The following is a 15,200-nucleotide window of genomic DNA, read 5'->3' as shown; positions in this document are numbered from 1 at the left end:
CAACACAAATGCAATACGTGCATCTAATGAGCACGTGCAATCTAAAAACCACACATGTCCATGATTTGGGTGTTTTTTCACACATATTAGTGCCCTTGCAAACAGGGTGAGATGGCTGACGTGCTAAATTGAGATGATAGTAACAGTGATGACGAAATAAGTGGTAAAATGCGCAGAAATGAAGCTGAATGGGCACAGAACAAGAAAAAAATGAGTGCAGAGGGTAAAAAAAAACACCACTTACTGTGTGATTACTGTGGGGCCCAAAGGAAGAAATCAAGTGGTGTGAAGTCTGGTGATCTTGCAGGGCACGCCAAAGCATGACCCATCCAACCACTCGGTTTGCTATCCGTAGACAGAGTGAAAAATGGGTACATTTCTTTAAAAGGACATATTTTTAAAGTTATAAGATGATTGAAATAACTGTTGTAGCAGGTTGCATTTTTGTACCTTGGACTCCCCTTTAGGCATAAATGGATCAGCCCAAACCCAAGGATGACCTCCTAATTAACCCTGACCCACTCTCACAACTCACCCATCACTGCCAGTAACAGGTTCCTTTCCACTATTCTCATCTTCTCATCATGTACAGGTATGTTAGATTATCCTTGTGGTTTTCTGCTGATAATATTATTTCTTTGTTCATTCAATTTCTGTGCTTAGTAAACTTCAGCATTTCATCCAAATTTGAGTTACCAAATTGTTTGGAGTATTCAAGGCTATGTTAATATTCAGTTTATTTATCTTTGGATGTATCAAACTTTTAACAAAGAAAAGAATTAGCCGAAATACTTGCTTAATTTACTCCCCATAATCAAAATATTACTGATAAGGTTGAAAGGCAGACGTGTTTCTTGTTCAAATTTCCTGTTAATGGTTGATTACATTCCAAAGCAGAATAAACAGTAAAGTGTTTTTGTGTTACCTAAAATAAGTGTGAATTGTGGTGACAACACTCGCGTGATACCAATTCAGTAAAGGGCCGTCAATAATATTCACCAGTTTACGTTACGTACAAAGTGTACGCAAGAGGGGGTTACCGATTTGTTGATTTTTATGATTTTCTGAATGAGCAAATCACCGAAAAGGCCTTTAAATAGCTAAAACGGGAAAGTGGCTCCTGATAAATTTTCATTCTTTTGTTAAATTGTTTGTATTAACTCGAATAGAACAGTAAACTGACACAGCTGACAGCCGACAACCTATACCAAGGTAACCAGGATGATTGTGTTCTGTGTGGTTCTGCTTTTCATGGGCACCTCTTTTACTGCTGGCCAGAGTAAGTTGAATTGTTGTTGCTATCAAAATTGATTTAGCTGTTATAGTTTCGTTATTCGGCTATCCCATTTAAAATCCTCACAACTCCCGTGGAAGATTCTGGAAATATCTTTCACAGGGGTAGTATGCATTTCAATATGGAATTAACAAATTGGGCAGCTCTATTTGAAATTCACCCTCCCTCTATGGATGACTCAGATCAAATCTTTCTCAGAGGGTGTATGAAATTCAAATCGAGCTACCTTATGTGTTGATTCCGTTTGAAATCCATACTCCCATTGGGCAAGATATTTCCAAAATCTTCCACAGGGGTAGAGTGGATTTTAAATGGAATATCACCTTTATATTAAATTTATTTCATATAACCGTCACATATACTTGGAAATCTCTACTTCCAAAACCTTACCATGTCCAATTTGAAGATATGTCTTATTAAATAATTTTCGTACAGATAGTGATGAATGTACTGTGGGTACTCATAATTGTGCCGCTAATGCCGCTTGTACCAATACCGTTGGCTCCTTCATATGTACATGTAATGCCGGTTACTCTGGAGATGGAGTAACATGCACAGGTCAGTCTAATTTATACCATATCACCATTATATTTATTTCATATAAACCGTCACATATACAAGGTGTCCCATAAAAAGGTTACATGTAGAAAATGAACTGCATTTTGTGATGGTACAACAAAATAATGTCATTTTTTCAGATGTTGTTTATTCATTCGACTTGTAACTGTGTGGTAAGTTTCAATTCCGTATCTTAAAAGCAACTTAAATTATGCGAGCAAGATGACAGGGGTGTCAATAGTGGCTACCATCAAAATATCGCACATTGAAAGTTGAACACAAGCACACCCTTGTTTTTAGATTTTATCTTTATTACTTTATATGTTTCTCTTATTTTTAATTGTTGAACTTATTGCACAAAAGAAACATATTGAAAAATTAGATATTGTACACTGGAAATAAATCAGTTTTAGAGCTTCTCGACTCTTGGTGGTAACAAATAAAGGAAGATGGTTAGTAGAGAAGAATACGTTTTAGTGAAAGCAGTACTGTACGCCGTATCTTATGTCATCAACATAGTGAAATGAATAACAATATCCTTTGCATTTAGGCCTTGTTTGGATTTTGTTGACTCGAAATTGCTGCTGATTGTCTTTAAATTTCTGACTGAACTCCTGAAGTAAAACTGAACAAGTTTTATTCTTTGTTTAGCAGAATAAAATATTGAATATGCCATGCTATGGCTGGGCCTACTCAAGTGCCCCGCCAAATGCACGGTGGCTGTGACCGTGGTATGAACCTCGTGATGCATACCGGTATGTCACGTAAAGACTAAAGAGCTTGGTCAGGAATGTCTGGAATGCGGACTAAGTACGTAGGTTGTGAACTTGACATTCACAGGGGTACTAGTAGAGATTACATAGATTATGTCATGAAAAGGATATTTATAATTGTTAAGATTAACTTGTATTATTTTCAAAAATCTACATGTAACCTTTTTTTGGGACACCCGGTACTTGGAAATCTCTACTTCCAAAACCTTACCTTGTCCAATTTGAAGAAATTTCTTATTTAAATAATTGTGTACAGATAGTGATGAATGTACTTTGGCTACTGATAATTGTGACGTTAATGCCGCTTGTACCAATACCGTGGGCTCCTTTATTATGTACATGCAATGCCGGGTACTTTGGAGATGGAGCAATATGCACAGGTCAGTCTATGTTGTACCATTTTGTCTTCCTTTTATGTCAAATACTGATCATCTAGATACGCGGGTTACGCGAAATACTCTGTCCCCTAAGTTGTCAAAATAAATGTGTATTTTGACCAATATTGTGAGGGATCAATGAAAAAATATACCCTTATGTCAAGAAAACCCAATTTATTCAAGCGTTATATTGAGTATTAATTGTACCATGTTTGAGAGTACAAGAAGCATTTTAACCCATGAGAAATACCTTCCCGATTGGCTAAAATGAACATTGTGTCCAATTTTGAACCGATCAAGGAAGGTATTAATAAGATCATCTGTAAAAACAAGTATGGCCATAAATAGTTTAAAGCCTAGTCATAATTGGCTATTGAAATAAGAATTTCAAGTTATCAACCAATCAGAAGTGCTGTTAGATGACCAGTTGTGTACAGGGGTTAACATTTCGTTTGATTATACCTTGAAATATGTCGTTGCCTAAACATTTATAAATGATTGCGAATCGTTAGTTGGATTTTGATGAAACGTTCTAAACTCCTCAACAAAAGTTTGGAAAGTTTTTCAAGCATCTATATCTCAGATTATTTGTGACATGTTCATATTGTATTGCATATCAATGGATAGCTACATTAGTCTCCTCCTTTACAATGACACCACATTTGAAGCAATCACATTTGCGGCGGAGTATACGTCTTGTGAATATAGTAGGGTCTCAAACCGAATATGCAATTGACCATTATTCTGTGCAGCAAGCTGCAATCCCATATCTTCACAATCTGGGACCTAATGCAATCCAACAAGGTGACAACGCTCACCCCCATAGAGTCTGGGTAGTCAGAATATGGGAGTAGAGAGACTCGAATGGCCTGCCATCAGCCCAGACCTCAACCAGTCTGAACACTTGTGGGACAAGCTTGGTCGTGGTGTGCGTGCCAAAGTAGCCAATGCAACCACATTGAATATGGGTATTATTAACAATATTATAACGAATACTACCCTTATTACTGACGGTGTTTTCAAAACCTTATCATTATCGGTATCAATTCTTCTATACCGACTATCATGCATAATATATGTATGCACCAAAGAGTACCATTCTTCTAGAAATTGTTATTTCATACATTTTTGTGCAGATGACGATGAATGTACTTTGGGTACTGATAATTGTGACGCAAATGCTGCTTGTACCAATACCGCTGGTTCCTTCACATGTGCATGTAATGCCGGTTACCTTGGAGATGGAGGAAAATGCCTAAGTCAGTCTATGTTTTACCTTATTACCACGTGCGTGACTTAAACTAACGTTTAGGAATTGGAGCATTCCTATCCAAATTTTCTACTGTAATATCTTTTAACTAAAACAATTCGTCGGCTGTATTCCATAGTGGCGTATAGTGATTTTTGGTCATTTTTTTGAAAATTGGCACATATGTTTTTAATGATGTTCTCTTTCATTTGTTCTAAGTCTCATCAGTCATACTTAGCTATTTAATTAGTAATTAATTAATTAAATGTGGCGTATAGTTACAAAGTGACATTTTTGTATTCCATAGTGGCGTATCGACCATACGCCACTTTTTATACACATTTTATAATTATGAAATATCGGCAAAAATGAAAAACATCGTATGTCATAGTGGCGTACGCGTATCGGACCTATACGCCACTATGGAATACGAAACGAAAAGTAACGCCATAGGGATTACACGGCGACCGAGGTGGCGTACGGTTAACGTAAGGTTAGGGTATTGCGTTTTGTTCGTTTTCCATAGTGGCGTATAGTTTTATTGTCAGTTTGCCAGCAATAGTATGTATTTATTTCTTTTGAAAAATATATAACAATAAAATCTATTTAGTTTACTACAGAAATTTCACATCATTTACAAAATATAATGAATGTCTGATTTACACAACTCGATTTTAAATTGGCATTTCTTCAAACCCGATTTTCTCGAAAAGTTGTTTATTCGCGGCGCCCCACTATACGCCACTATGGAATACGGACGACGAATTATAACATCAAAAGTAAAGCAATATCCTATATATTTTTGATACGTGGGTATTTCTCTGAAAAGGTGTACTATTGGAAGATAGGCAAATATGAATTTGAAAATGACTATAAAAATGTTTCCTTTACATATCTGTAAGGATGTAAGTCTCTAGTGCATGAAAACATTATTTGGCGCAATCTTTAGGGCGCCCTCTATATTATAGAGGGCGTAATCTGCAGGTTGTGCCAGGTGAGCATCATCTCCGTCACATTTAGGCCAAAAAGAAAAAAGGACAAAAAATTTGTTAAAACTCTTAATTATGAGTTTTATGGATAACTTGTAAGTTGCTTGATTCATGTTTGCTTTTTTTATTTAAAAAAATATGATTTTGTACTAATTTAGTTGGGACAATGAGAGGCAGGCTGTACGGAAAATGTCATGTCTGTTAGTATTTTTATACAAACTTAAGTATATTCATAATTTTGCTTGAAATAACTAAATAAATTTCTATTGACATAGTAAACACATACAATATAAATTACATTTCCAAATAGTAAATTCCATGTTGTCTGGGTCAAAGGTCAAATAAAGGTCAACAACAATTGTGATGGAGATGGCAATGCTGTGACGGAGAGCCTTCTCATCGACAGACCCCCCTTTTTGATGTTTCGGCTTTCACCGAAAGACCCTTACTTTCGAACTGCTGTCCGCACATCCCCGTCACTTCCAAAGTCGAGTGCACCCCCGGGATTTTGTTACACCAAGAAGTGTATATTCTTTAAAAAAATGATTTTAAATAGTCCATGTTGACCTAAAATATATGGGGTTTTTTTTCAATACTTTTTGTACAGATGGCTTCGAATGTACTTTTAATTTTTGTGACGCTAATGCCGTTTGTGCCGAAACCGCTGCCCGTGTCACATGTATATGTAATATCGGTTACAATGGAGATGGAGTAACATGCAGAGGTCAGTCCATGTTTTACCATATCACCACGTAACTTAAACTAACGTTTAGGAATTGGTGCATTCCTATCAAAATTTCCTACCTTTTCAAAACAAATTTGTTTTTATAACAATATTTGTGAATTGTCAATTATTCAAGCGCTACACAGTGTCATCGCCCGGCCCCGATATCTTCATGGCAGAAATCGCCATGGTAGGTTGAATCCACCGCCACGCATGGCCATTTTGTATCGACCTGTTTAATAGTTTTGAGTCGCATAATGGGCCGAAGGACATCTGACTAAGGCTACTGACAATAGCCCCGATTAGGCCGGTGACTGACCTCGCTGTGTGTGAGCCGAGCATGGTACGCCATAGGTCATATGCTTTTAGACTACCTCCACAATTGGCCTATACACTGCGCTATATAATTCGGCACATATAAATCAGAATTGTTGTCAGTTTTTGACTCAAGACGCAAGCTTCTCTCTCAAGACGCAAGCCTTACGACTATCATATCTGTTCAAAATATATATTCAAGTGCAAGGAACCATATCTGGTTTCTTTATACGAAATCATTTACGGGAGATATTCATCATTTTCTACCCCGGTATCCAAAGATTTTCGTCTCATATCAAACTCGTGCATAGTACATTCACGTGTATCGATCACGGGTATTGATTTTCGTATCTTTGCTGACAAAGTTATTATTAGCTAGGCGATGTCGGTGTGCGCTATGGAATTTTTATTTGCATCATGTTTCAGAGTTTAAGATATATTTCAACTTCTCATTTGATCACACATCGCAATATATTAGAGTCACGCGGTAGCATGACCAGCAAGTTTTAAAAAAACGACTGATAAAGAAGAATAAACAGATGCACCGCGAGACTATATTTACACGGAACAAAACGCTATTGTTCTATGATATTTTTCGCCGGGTACAAAATATATCTAAAACCATGCTAAATCTTATCCAAAGTGTCATATTTTAATAACTCATTATTTCAAAAAGTTACACCAATCTTACAGTGAATCCGATTGTTTGATAATAAACAAACATTCTTGCTTTATTTCACGCGGTATTTCATAGCCAAAATTAGTGGCAAATCATAGCTAATCATACTGATACCCACAATCTTTCGACACTGCTACAGCCATACATGGTTGTCACTGTCGCACTACTTTTTCAGATTCACTTTCAAATATACCCTAGCATTTTCCTAGATACCCTACATACAAATTCTGGATCCCATTCGCCAACAAATCAAGTTTTCACAATTCTTTTATTCTTTCCGGACCACAGCATACATTCATATTAATAAATACTCCACTTTCACACCTCGTTATATCGGGACGTCCCTGTGGCGAAGTGGTTAAGGCCATGGACTTCTAATCCATTTATGGATTTTTGCTCAAGTTCGAAACTTCCCACCGCTTTTTTTTAAAATGTTTTATTTACCAATTTATTGTCATAAATCAAGAATAACACCATTTCGAACATCCATTGCTATTGTGATATTATGTTTTTCATCAAACAGATATGTTTGATTTTTATTAACATTTAGGCCTAGGTCTATAGGCCTACTTTCACCATCCAGATGCATTCACCATGCCTGACTATCATGACATATTCGTCATTTAAAACACATCAGACTGAAATTATATCTGGAATAAATATTATAAATTGTCACAAATTAAAATCACAAACCGCGAAAGATCGCCAACAACTGCCGCTGAATATTAATATTGAGAACCACAAACCGCGAAATTTGGATATCCAACTAGATTGCCCCGTAAGGCTACAAAGAACCACACAACTAGGGAGTGTAGATATACAACAAGCTTAGAAATTAAGCTCCCGATAGAGGGGGTATCCAACTAGATTACCCCGCAGGACTACAAAGAACTACAAACCGCGAAATTTGGATATCCAACCAGATTGCCCGCAGGCCTATCGATTATAAAGAACCACAAACCGCGAAATATGGATATCTAACAAATTAAGACTTCATACCACGAAATATCGCCAACAACGACCGCTCAATATTAATATCCAACTAGATATCCACAGGGCTATAAAGAACCACAAACCGCGAAATTTGGATATGCAACAATTGCCCCACAGGGCTTCAAAGAACCACAAACCAAGAAATATGGATATCTAACAAGCTTAAACTATAAATCAGCTCCCGATAGAGGGCGGGGCTTGATGAGGGAAATTAAAACCACAAACCACGAAAGATCGCCGATAACCACCGCTTAATAGGGATATCCAACTAGATTGCCCCGCAGGGCTACAAAGAACCACAAACCGCTCAATATTGATATCCAACTAGATTGCTTGCAGGCCTATCGATTATAAAGAACCACAAACCGCGAAATATGGATATCGAACAAATTAAGACCACAAACCGCGAAAGATCAACAACAACTGTCGCTCAATATTGATATCCAACTAGATTGCCCCGCAGGGCTATAAAGAACCACAAATCGCGAAAATTGGATCTGCAACTAGATTGCCCCACAACGCTACAAAGAACCACAAACCACGAAATATGGATATCCAAAAAGCTTAAACAATAAATTAGCTCCCGATAGATGGCAAGGGTTGATGAAAACCACAAACCACGAAAGATCGCCGACAACCGCCGCTTAATAGGAATATCCAACTAGGTTGCCCCGCAAGGCTACAAAGAACCACAAACATTAAAACACGATTATCTTGCCTAGTATGTGGCATTTAGACGCTTATGCGCATTTACCAGTTCCGACTTGAAGTAGGCCTAAATCGGACTTACTCTATGTGTCTCTCTGGCATTGTCAACATAGGGTGTGTGTTTTTCATATTTACATTTTCTTTACATATTTACGTTGCCTTGAATAATTAAAGTATATTAAAATTATATTAATCATTGTGTACGCCTCTTAACATTACAGTCACACGTGACGAGCAAGTTTTAAAAATAAACGACTGATAAAGTTTTGTTTAATTATTTATTGTCATGAATCAAGAATAGCAACTTCAAACATCTATTTTTCGTTTTATTCGTTTTATGGAGCACTTCGTAACTTCGTGTGGAGTTACAGTCAAAAATGAGGGAAACCCAATATTTGATCAATATATCAATAACTACTTACTTTGAGTTGCTGAATTTTCAGTACAGTAGTTGTAGTCTTTGCCCCTATAATATACATATCTTACTTGTTACTAATGTGCTATAATTTTTGAGAAAAATGCAAAAATTGGCAAAAAATTGGCCAGGGTGTAGTACCCCCTTAATCATGATTATTATAAAACAAAACACAATAGGATATTGGCTTACCATCAAGAACAAGATAATAACCTTTCAGGTCGTTCCAGAAAGCTTACAAATTAATATCGCATCTGCACATTAAAGATACATAACACTTCTGCAAATGTTTAAGATTTATATAAATATGATAAAGTTTTTAAACTTCAGTACTTTTACAAATGGGACCAAGTTTCAAAAAGTGAGCCGAGGTGGGTTTTTTCAACTTGCTGATTTCTTTACGTTGTCAACGTTTTTTTGGTAGATCTTTCCCTAAACAATCATGAATAATTTCGAACCTTTAGTTGGATTTTGAAAACGTTTCAAAAACCAAGAGACTAATTCGATATTCCAATATAAAAAGTCACAAAATTGGTGTAATGGCGTGGTCACTTTTAATACTTACAGATTCTACGTCTGCATTCGCGGTGGGCAGGTGTTTGTGACGAGGTATCATGCCACGCGTATGCATGACGCGTGGGGTATTAACATCATAATCATGAATACTACCCTAATTAATGTTAAGCGCTTGGTTACCCACTTTTGCACATTATTTTTGTGGGATCTGAGAGCACATCAGACACACCAGATTGCATTCGGCATACAATGAATGTCCTTCTGATATCAAATAATTGCGATTTTTTTTACAAATTTTATGGCAAATTATTAAAATTAACATTTTTGACAATGAACAGTCCCCGAAGTAAATTTTATGAATCTAATGCTATGTAGCTGGGAGGAAAAGCCGACGACCATGATATGACAATTTTAAAAGTGACACTTTAGCCAATAGTATATGGGGAATTGTGTTTTTTCAAAACTTTCATACACAATCTTGCAAAGTAGGTTTTTCTGAATCAAAATTTTGTGAGGATTCCAAAAATCATGGGTGTCATTTTTTTAAAGCTGTTCTTGGGTGTTTTTGGGCGGATTTTGGGCGAATTCTGATTTTCAGTATTTGGCATATATTATGGCATAAAAATCAACTTATTTAAGTCATATATTGGATTTAAAGGCTTTTATATTATCATTCCTAACTTTAAACACACCTTAATATAAACTACCTCAAATATTGAAGAAATGTGTTCAAATGTTTAAATTTTTGGGTGTTTTTTGGGCGGAAAGTTGCCTTGGCAAACTAAATCCCGTAGCCTTTTTTGATGACAATGTGCCACCTATCCTAATATGTTGTTTAGGTCCGAAGTAACATATTTATAGGGGCCTACATGTCTACAAAATTCCAGATGCAGCAGTTGGTGGCCATCTTATTTTTCAAAACAGCGCCCATTTTGGCAATACATTCCCAATATTGTTCAAACTGACCCTTCCTATTGTGAATTTATTGGTACAGTAGCATTTGTTTTAAGCTTAGGATATTATTTATGACGTATGCACTAACATCGACGACTTTGATATTCAAAATGGCCTCCAAAAATTCAAAATGGCCGCCAAATTCAACTTATTTCCTCCAAACATTATAATGAGCATTGTAAAATATAAGTTTAAGCAGGTAACATGTTAATTAATATACCAACACATACACAAACTCCATAATACACTGCAAATACACACCACACCACCCCACACCCACATTCAAATGCTCACCTATAATTATGAATTCACTTTCTACGATGACATTTTGTTATAAAATAGTTCCCGAATTTAAGATCTGTAACCTTATTCCACCTTAAATGTCTTCATCCGTCTCCCCAGGATATGATAATGATAATTACGTTCCCACCAAGTTTGATGTACTCTGGGCCAGCGCATACCCATACCCTAACCCGTAATCCTAATCTGTACCCAATACCCTTAACTCGGTACCTCATAACCATTTACCCTGCTAAATGTACATCGTACTCTGATACTCTGATACCTGTTCATGTAGGCCTACCCCATAACATGTATCCTCGTACTAGTACCCGAATGCTCCTACCCATATCCTCTTCGGTTCTCATAACCGTGTATTTTTGGTACATCTATCCCCATCCCTGGCCAGTACCCCTACCCATCCCTGGGACTCCTAGACCCATCCATGGACCCAGTGGCCCATAACCTGATATGTACTCGGGCCAGCTAGCCCATAACCCCATCCTTGGCACCCCCTGCTGCTATGTCCCTACGCCACTGCTAACCACATCCTTAGTACCCTACGTCTCTTACTTCAGTACCCTTGCACAGTCGTCATTACTCCTAATGTCATCCCTGGGACTCCTAACACCAAACCTGGAACCCCAAACCCAATCCATCCCCAGTACCCCTAATCCTATCCTAACCTTAAACCTACTACGGGACCTTTAACTCCATTTCTAAAACCTAAAAAGTCTGTCCCCGAGACTAGACAGACCCCTAATCCCATCTTCGGCACCTGTAACCCCACATACGGTCCCCCTTACCCAGTGCCCGGTACCCGGTACCCCTTACCCCGTTCCTGCATGGTACCCAGTACCCCAACCCTCACGGGGAACCCTAACTCTATCCCCAGTACCTCATCCTATCCCTGGGACCTCAAACATGACCACGTGTCCTCTAACCCCATTCCTGGAACCCATGACTGGTCATCCCTGAAACCCTAACCCCTTCGCCGGGACCCATTACCCGTTGTACCATTTACCCTGCACAGTCCTCAGTACCACTAGTCCCATCCTCTGTCCCTGGTACCCATTATCCAAACCCTGAGGCACTTAACTCTATCCCCAGTTCCCTTACCATATCCCTAGATCCCCTAACACTGACCATGGGGCTCTCCCCATTCCTGGAACCCCTAACCCTCGTCTCCGGAATCCCTAACCCTGTTCCTTGATACCCCAAGCCCCATTGTCGATACCCCTAATCACATCCCTGGAACCCCTAATCCCTTCACCTGGACCCATAAACTGTTGTCCCTGGGACCTTCGGGGAACCCTGTCATTGGTACACCTAACCTTCTTTCATGGTCAACCCTAAACATGTCCTTGGTATTTCTAACCTCATCCTTGATATACCTAATGTTGTCTCCGGTACTCTTTATCCCATCCCTGGTATCCCTAACTCCATCCCTAGAAACCCTATATACAGATATAAGTCCATCCCCCAGGACCCATAACCAATTTGTGTGATCACTCGGTACCTTTTACCCTGCAGTTCTCAATACCCCTATTTTTTTTCCTGTTTGAAGGTGTACAGGAAGTTGCCATGGTTTGGGGGTATATTTTTTTAGCAATATTGATATATCGATGGGTGGGTTTTCAGTGGAGACCAATGCAACCAAATGGGCACATCAGGACAAAAAGTGCCCTTAAATGCATCCATTTAGGGCAAATTTGGGTGCATTTTGTGAAAATTTGGTATCCTGATGGGTTGCAGAAACAGCAAAAAGAAGGTATAGAAAAGTCAGCATCCGAAAATCTGTGTGGCACATCTCCGTTCAAAATATTTGAAGAACCCCCTCCCCTGCTGCCATGGGCTTATGGATGTATTAATACAGCCTGCAGCCCAAACTAGCACCACCAACTGTTCTCGTTCTTGTTTAAAGGATACACATATGGGCCAAGAAACATTTTCTATGGCATTTTAAAATGTTATAATATGCAAAATGAAGTCATCATTTAAATGTGAAACAGATATAGGTCAACTTGCACAAGGGGTGGGGGTGCATTTAGTATCGGATTTGTGTGTGTTATTATTTTAATATTCATGGCACATGTCCAATCTCCTATTTTACCAGCTTGATATAGGCTCATTGTATGATTGAAGGAAATAAATTGATTTCGGTGGCCATTTTGAATTCTTGGCGGCCATTTTGAATTCGAAAATCATCAATATTGGTGCTACTGCATGCCAACATGATAAAACTAATACAACAAGCCTAAAACAAATACAACTGTGCCAATAAAACCATTGCTACTGTGCCAATAAACCACATTGGGAAGGAGCAGTTTGAAAAATATTGGAAATATTTTGCAAAATGGGCGCCAGTTTGAAAAACAAGATGGCCGCCTTCTGCTGCATCTGGATTTTTGTAAACATGTATAAATATGTTACTTGTGACCCAAACAACATGCTAGGATATGTGGCACATTGTCATTATCAAAAGGCCACAGGACTTATAAACTGGGTAGTAGGGCCTACGCTCGAGTTTTTGTATCAAAAAGTACATGCATTAGCTATGAGTGACGTAAGGCTACCATAGCAACAGATGAATACAATTGTTGACTATATCGCTCTGCACTGTACAAAGTTTACATGGTACCTATGCATTGAACCATAGATGTCAAAGAACAGGGAAAGACCTGGACCGTAACTCTATAGAATATTCATATCATGCTGATCACTCGCACCTGTAAGATTAGTATTTTTAGAAAAGAGCGGTATTATATTCAATCTATGAATGCAGACATACACCGGTGATGAGTGCAACCTGCTTGTAATGCAGGGCGATAGAGTCAAAAATTGTATATATCTATTGCTATGGTAGTTAATCCAATTATGACGTCACTTCTACGGCGAAAAGTGACAAACTTGTTATCTTTTCACATTTGAAAACACTCAATATATATACATTATAAATTGCACCCAAAAGCACCCAAAAAACACCCAAAAATACCTACAATCACCCAATTTGATAAAAGTGTCTGTCCAAATTTCTTCTGGGATAACATTTGACCATTAATTTTTATTTAAAAAGTATTCAGCACACATTAGTTCATATTATACAGCAAATAAAATGGAAATTGGGCTGAAAACATATGAATTATTGAAAAATATGATAGTTGCCAAAACCGCCCAAAAAACACCCAAGAACAGTTTTTAAAAATGACACCCATGATATTTTGATTCTACATAAAATTCTGCTTAAGAAAAACCTTGGTGGCAAGATTGTGTATGGAAAAAATGAAAGCAAAAAATAAATTTTCCCCATATACTACAAGGAAAAAAGATTCTAAATGTGAGCATGCGACGACTTTGGACAGCCGTTGTAGACAATAACGGTGGTCACATAAAATATTGAAGCAAAAGAACTGAAACAAAAGGAGTTAAAGAAAACTGCAACAAAACAACTTTCAAATTAAAATAAAAGTTGTGAAAAGTGCAGATAAGAAAGAAAGTGAAAGACAAACTGAATGCTTCAATTAAAGCTTGATTGACAAGATTGTGTTGTCTCTTTGTTGCACTTTTCTCCTTTTTAGGCCAGAGAGTCGCTTTCAAAAATGGACATTCGTCCATTTAAATGCTTGTAACTTTGCTTCCAGAGGTCATTAGATTCAATACAGTGTCATAATGTTCAAGATGAGATAGTGCATCTATTTATAAACATAAAAAATATTTTATATTGTTTAGCTTTACAAGTATGATTAACACAGTGGATAATGTCAGTGCCGCCGACAAGGGGGGTTAAGGGGTGCGTTACACCCGGGCCCGGGGTCCTCGGGGGCCCGTAAAATAAAGAAGACATATCTTAATGAGCCTATAAAAGCAAAGAAAAGAGACCTCAAGGGGCTCGTAAAAAGAGGCCGTGTACCCCGGGCCCGGATTGGCTCTCGGCGGCACTGGATAATGGAACTCCTTTAGTTTGTTTTGCTCTGCTTTGTTATTTGGGTTATCTTATTTGCCTAGTTGAATCGCAGCTCAATATTGAGTCACATGTTTGACTGAATTTGTCTCGCTGCCTGTGTATTTAAGGTGTTTTTTAAATTAAAAAAAAAGATAAAAACAATAATTAACAAAAACGATTAAAGCATCAAAAGCAAAACAAAATTTTAAGTATACGTAACAAACTTTAACGAAAAAGAATAAAAGAATCTTTATATAACACCCCTTACACCCCCCCCCACACACACCCCCACACATAACGGTGAATATACTGTGAAAGACAATTATACCATGATTCAGAGCACAATAAACAGTTTATAATTATGTTCTTTTACTCATACCTGAGAATCTGTTTTTAGGGCGCCCGCTACGGCGGGTCCCTTATTTTGCATGACT

The 15,200-nt window shown here is 37.8% G+C and overlaps 1 protein-coding gene across 1 annotated transcript; it reads left to right on the top strand.

Moving 5' to 3' along the window:
* The first annotated feature begins 1,196 nt into the window (after positions 1-1,196).
* LOC140169438 (uncharacterized) lies at positions 1,197-5,996 on the top strand. Its single transcript, XM_072192699.1, has 4 exons — positions 1,197-1,279; positions 1,730-1,852; positions 4,139-4,261; positions 5,848-5,996. Exons 1-4 carry the CDS (start codon positions 1,222-1,224, stop codon positions 5,994-5,996), a joined length of 453 nt encoding a protein of 150 aa, XP_072048800.1. The 5' UTR covers positions 1,197-1,221.
* Positions 5,997-15,200: the final 9,204 nt, after the last annotated feature.

The sequence above is a fragment of the Amphiura filiformis genome, chromosome 14 (genome assembly GCF_039555335.1).
Source record: "Amphiura filiformis chromosome 14, Afil_fr2py, whole genome shotgun sequence".
Taxonomy (NCBI): domain Eukaryota; kingdom Metazoa; phylum Echinodermata; class Ophiuroidea; order Amphilepidida; family Amphiuridae; genus Amphiura; species Amphiura filiformis.
This window is presented reverse-complemented; position numbering and strand designations above follow the sequence as displayed.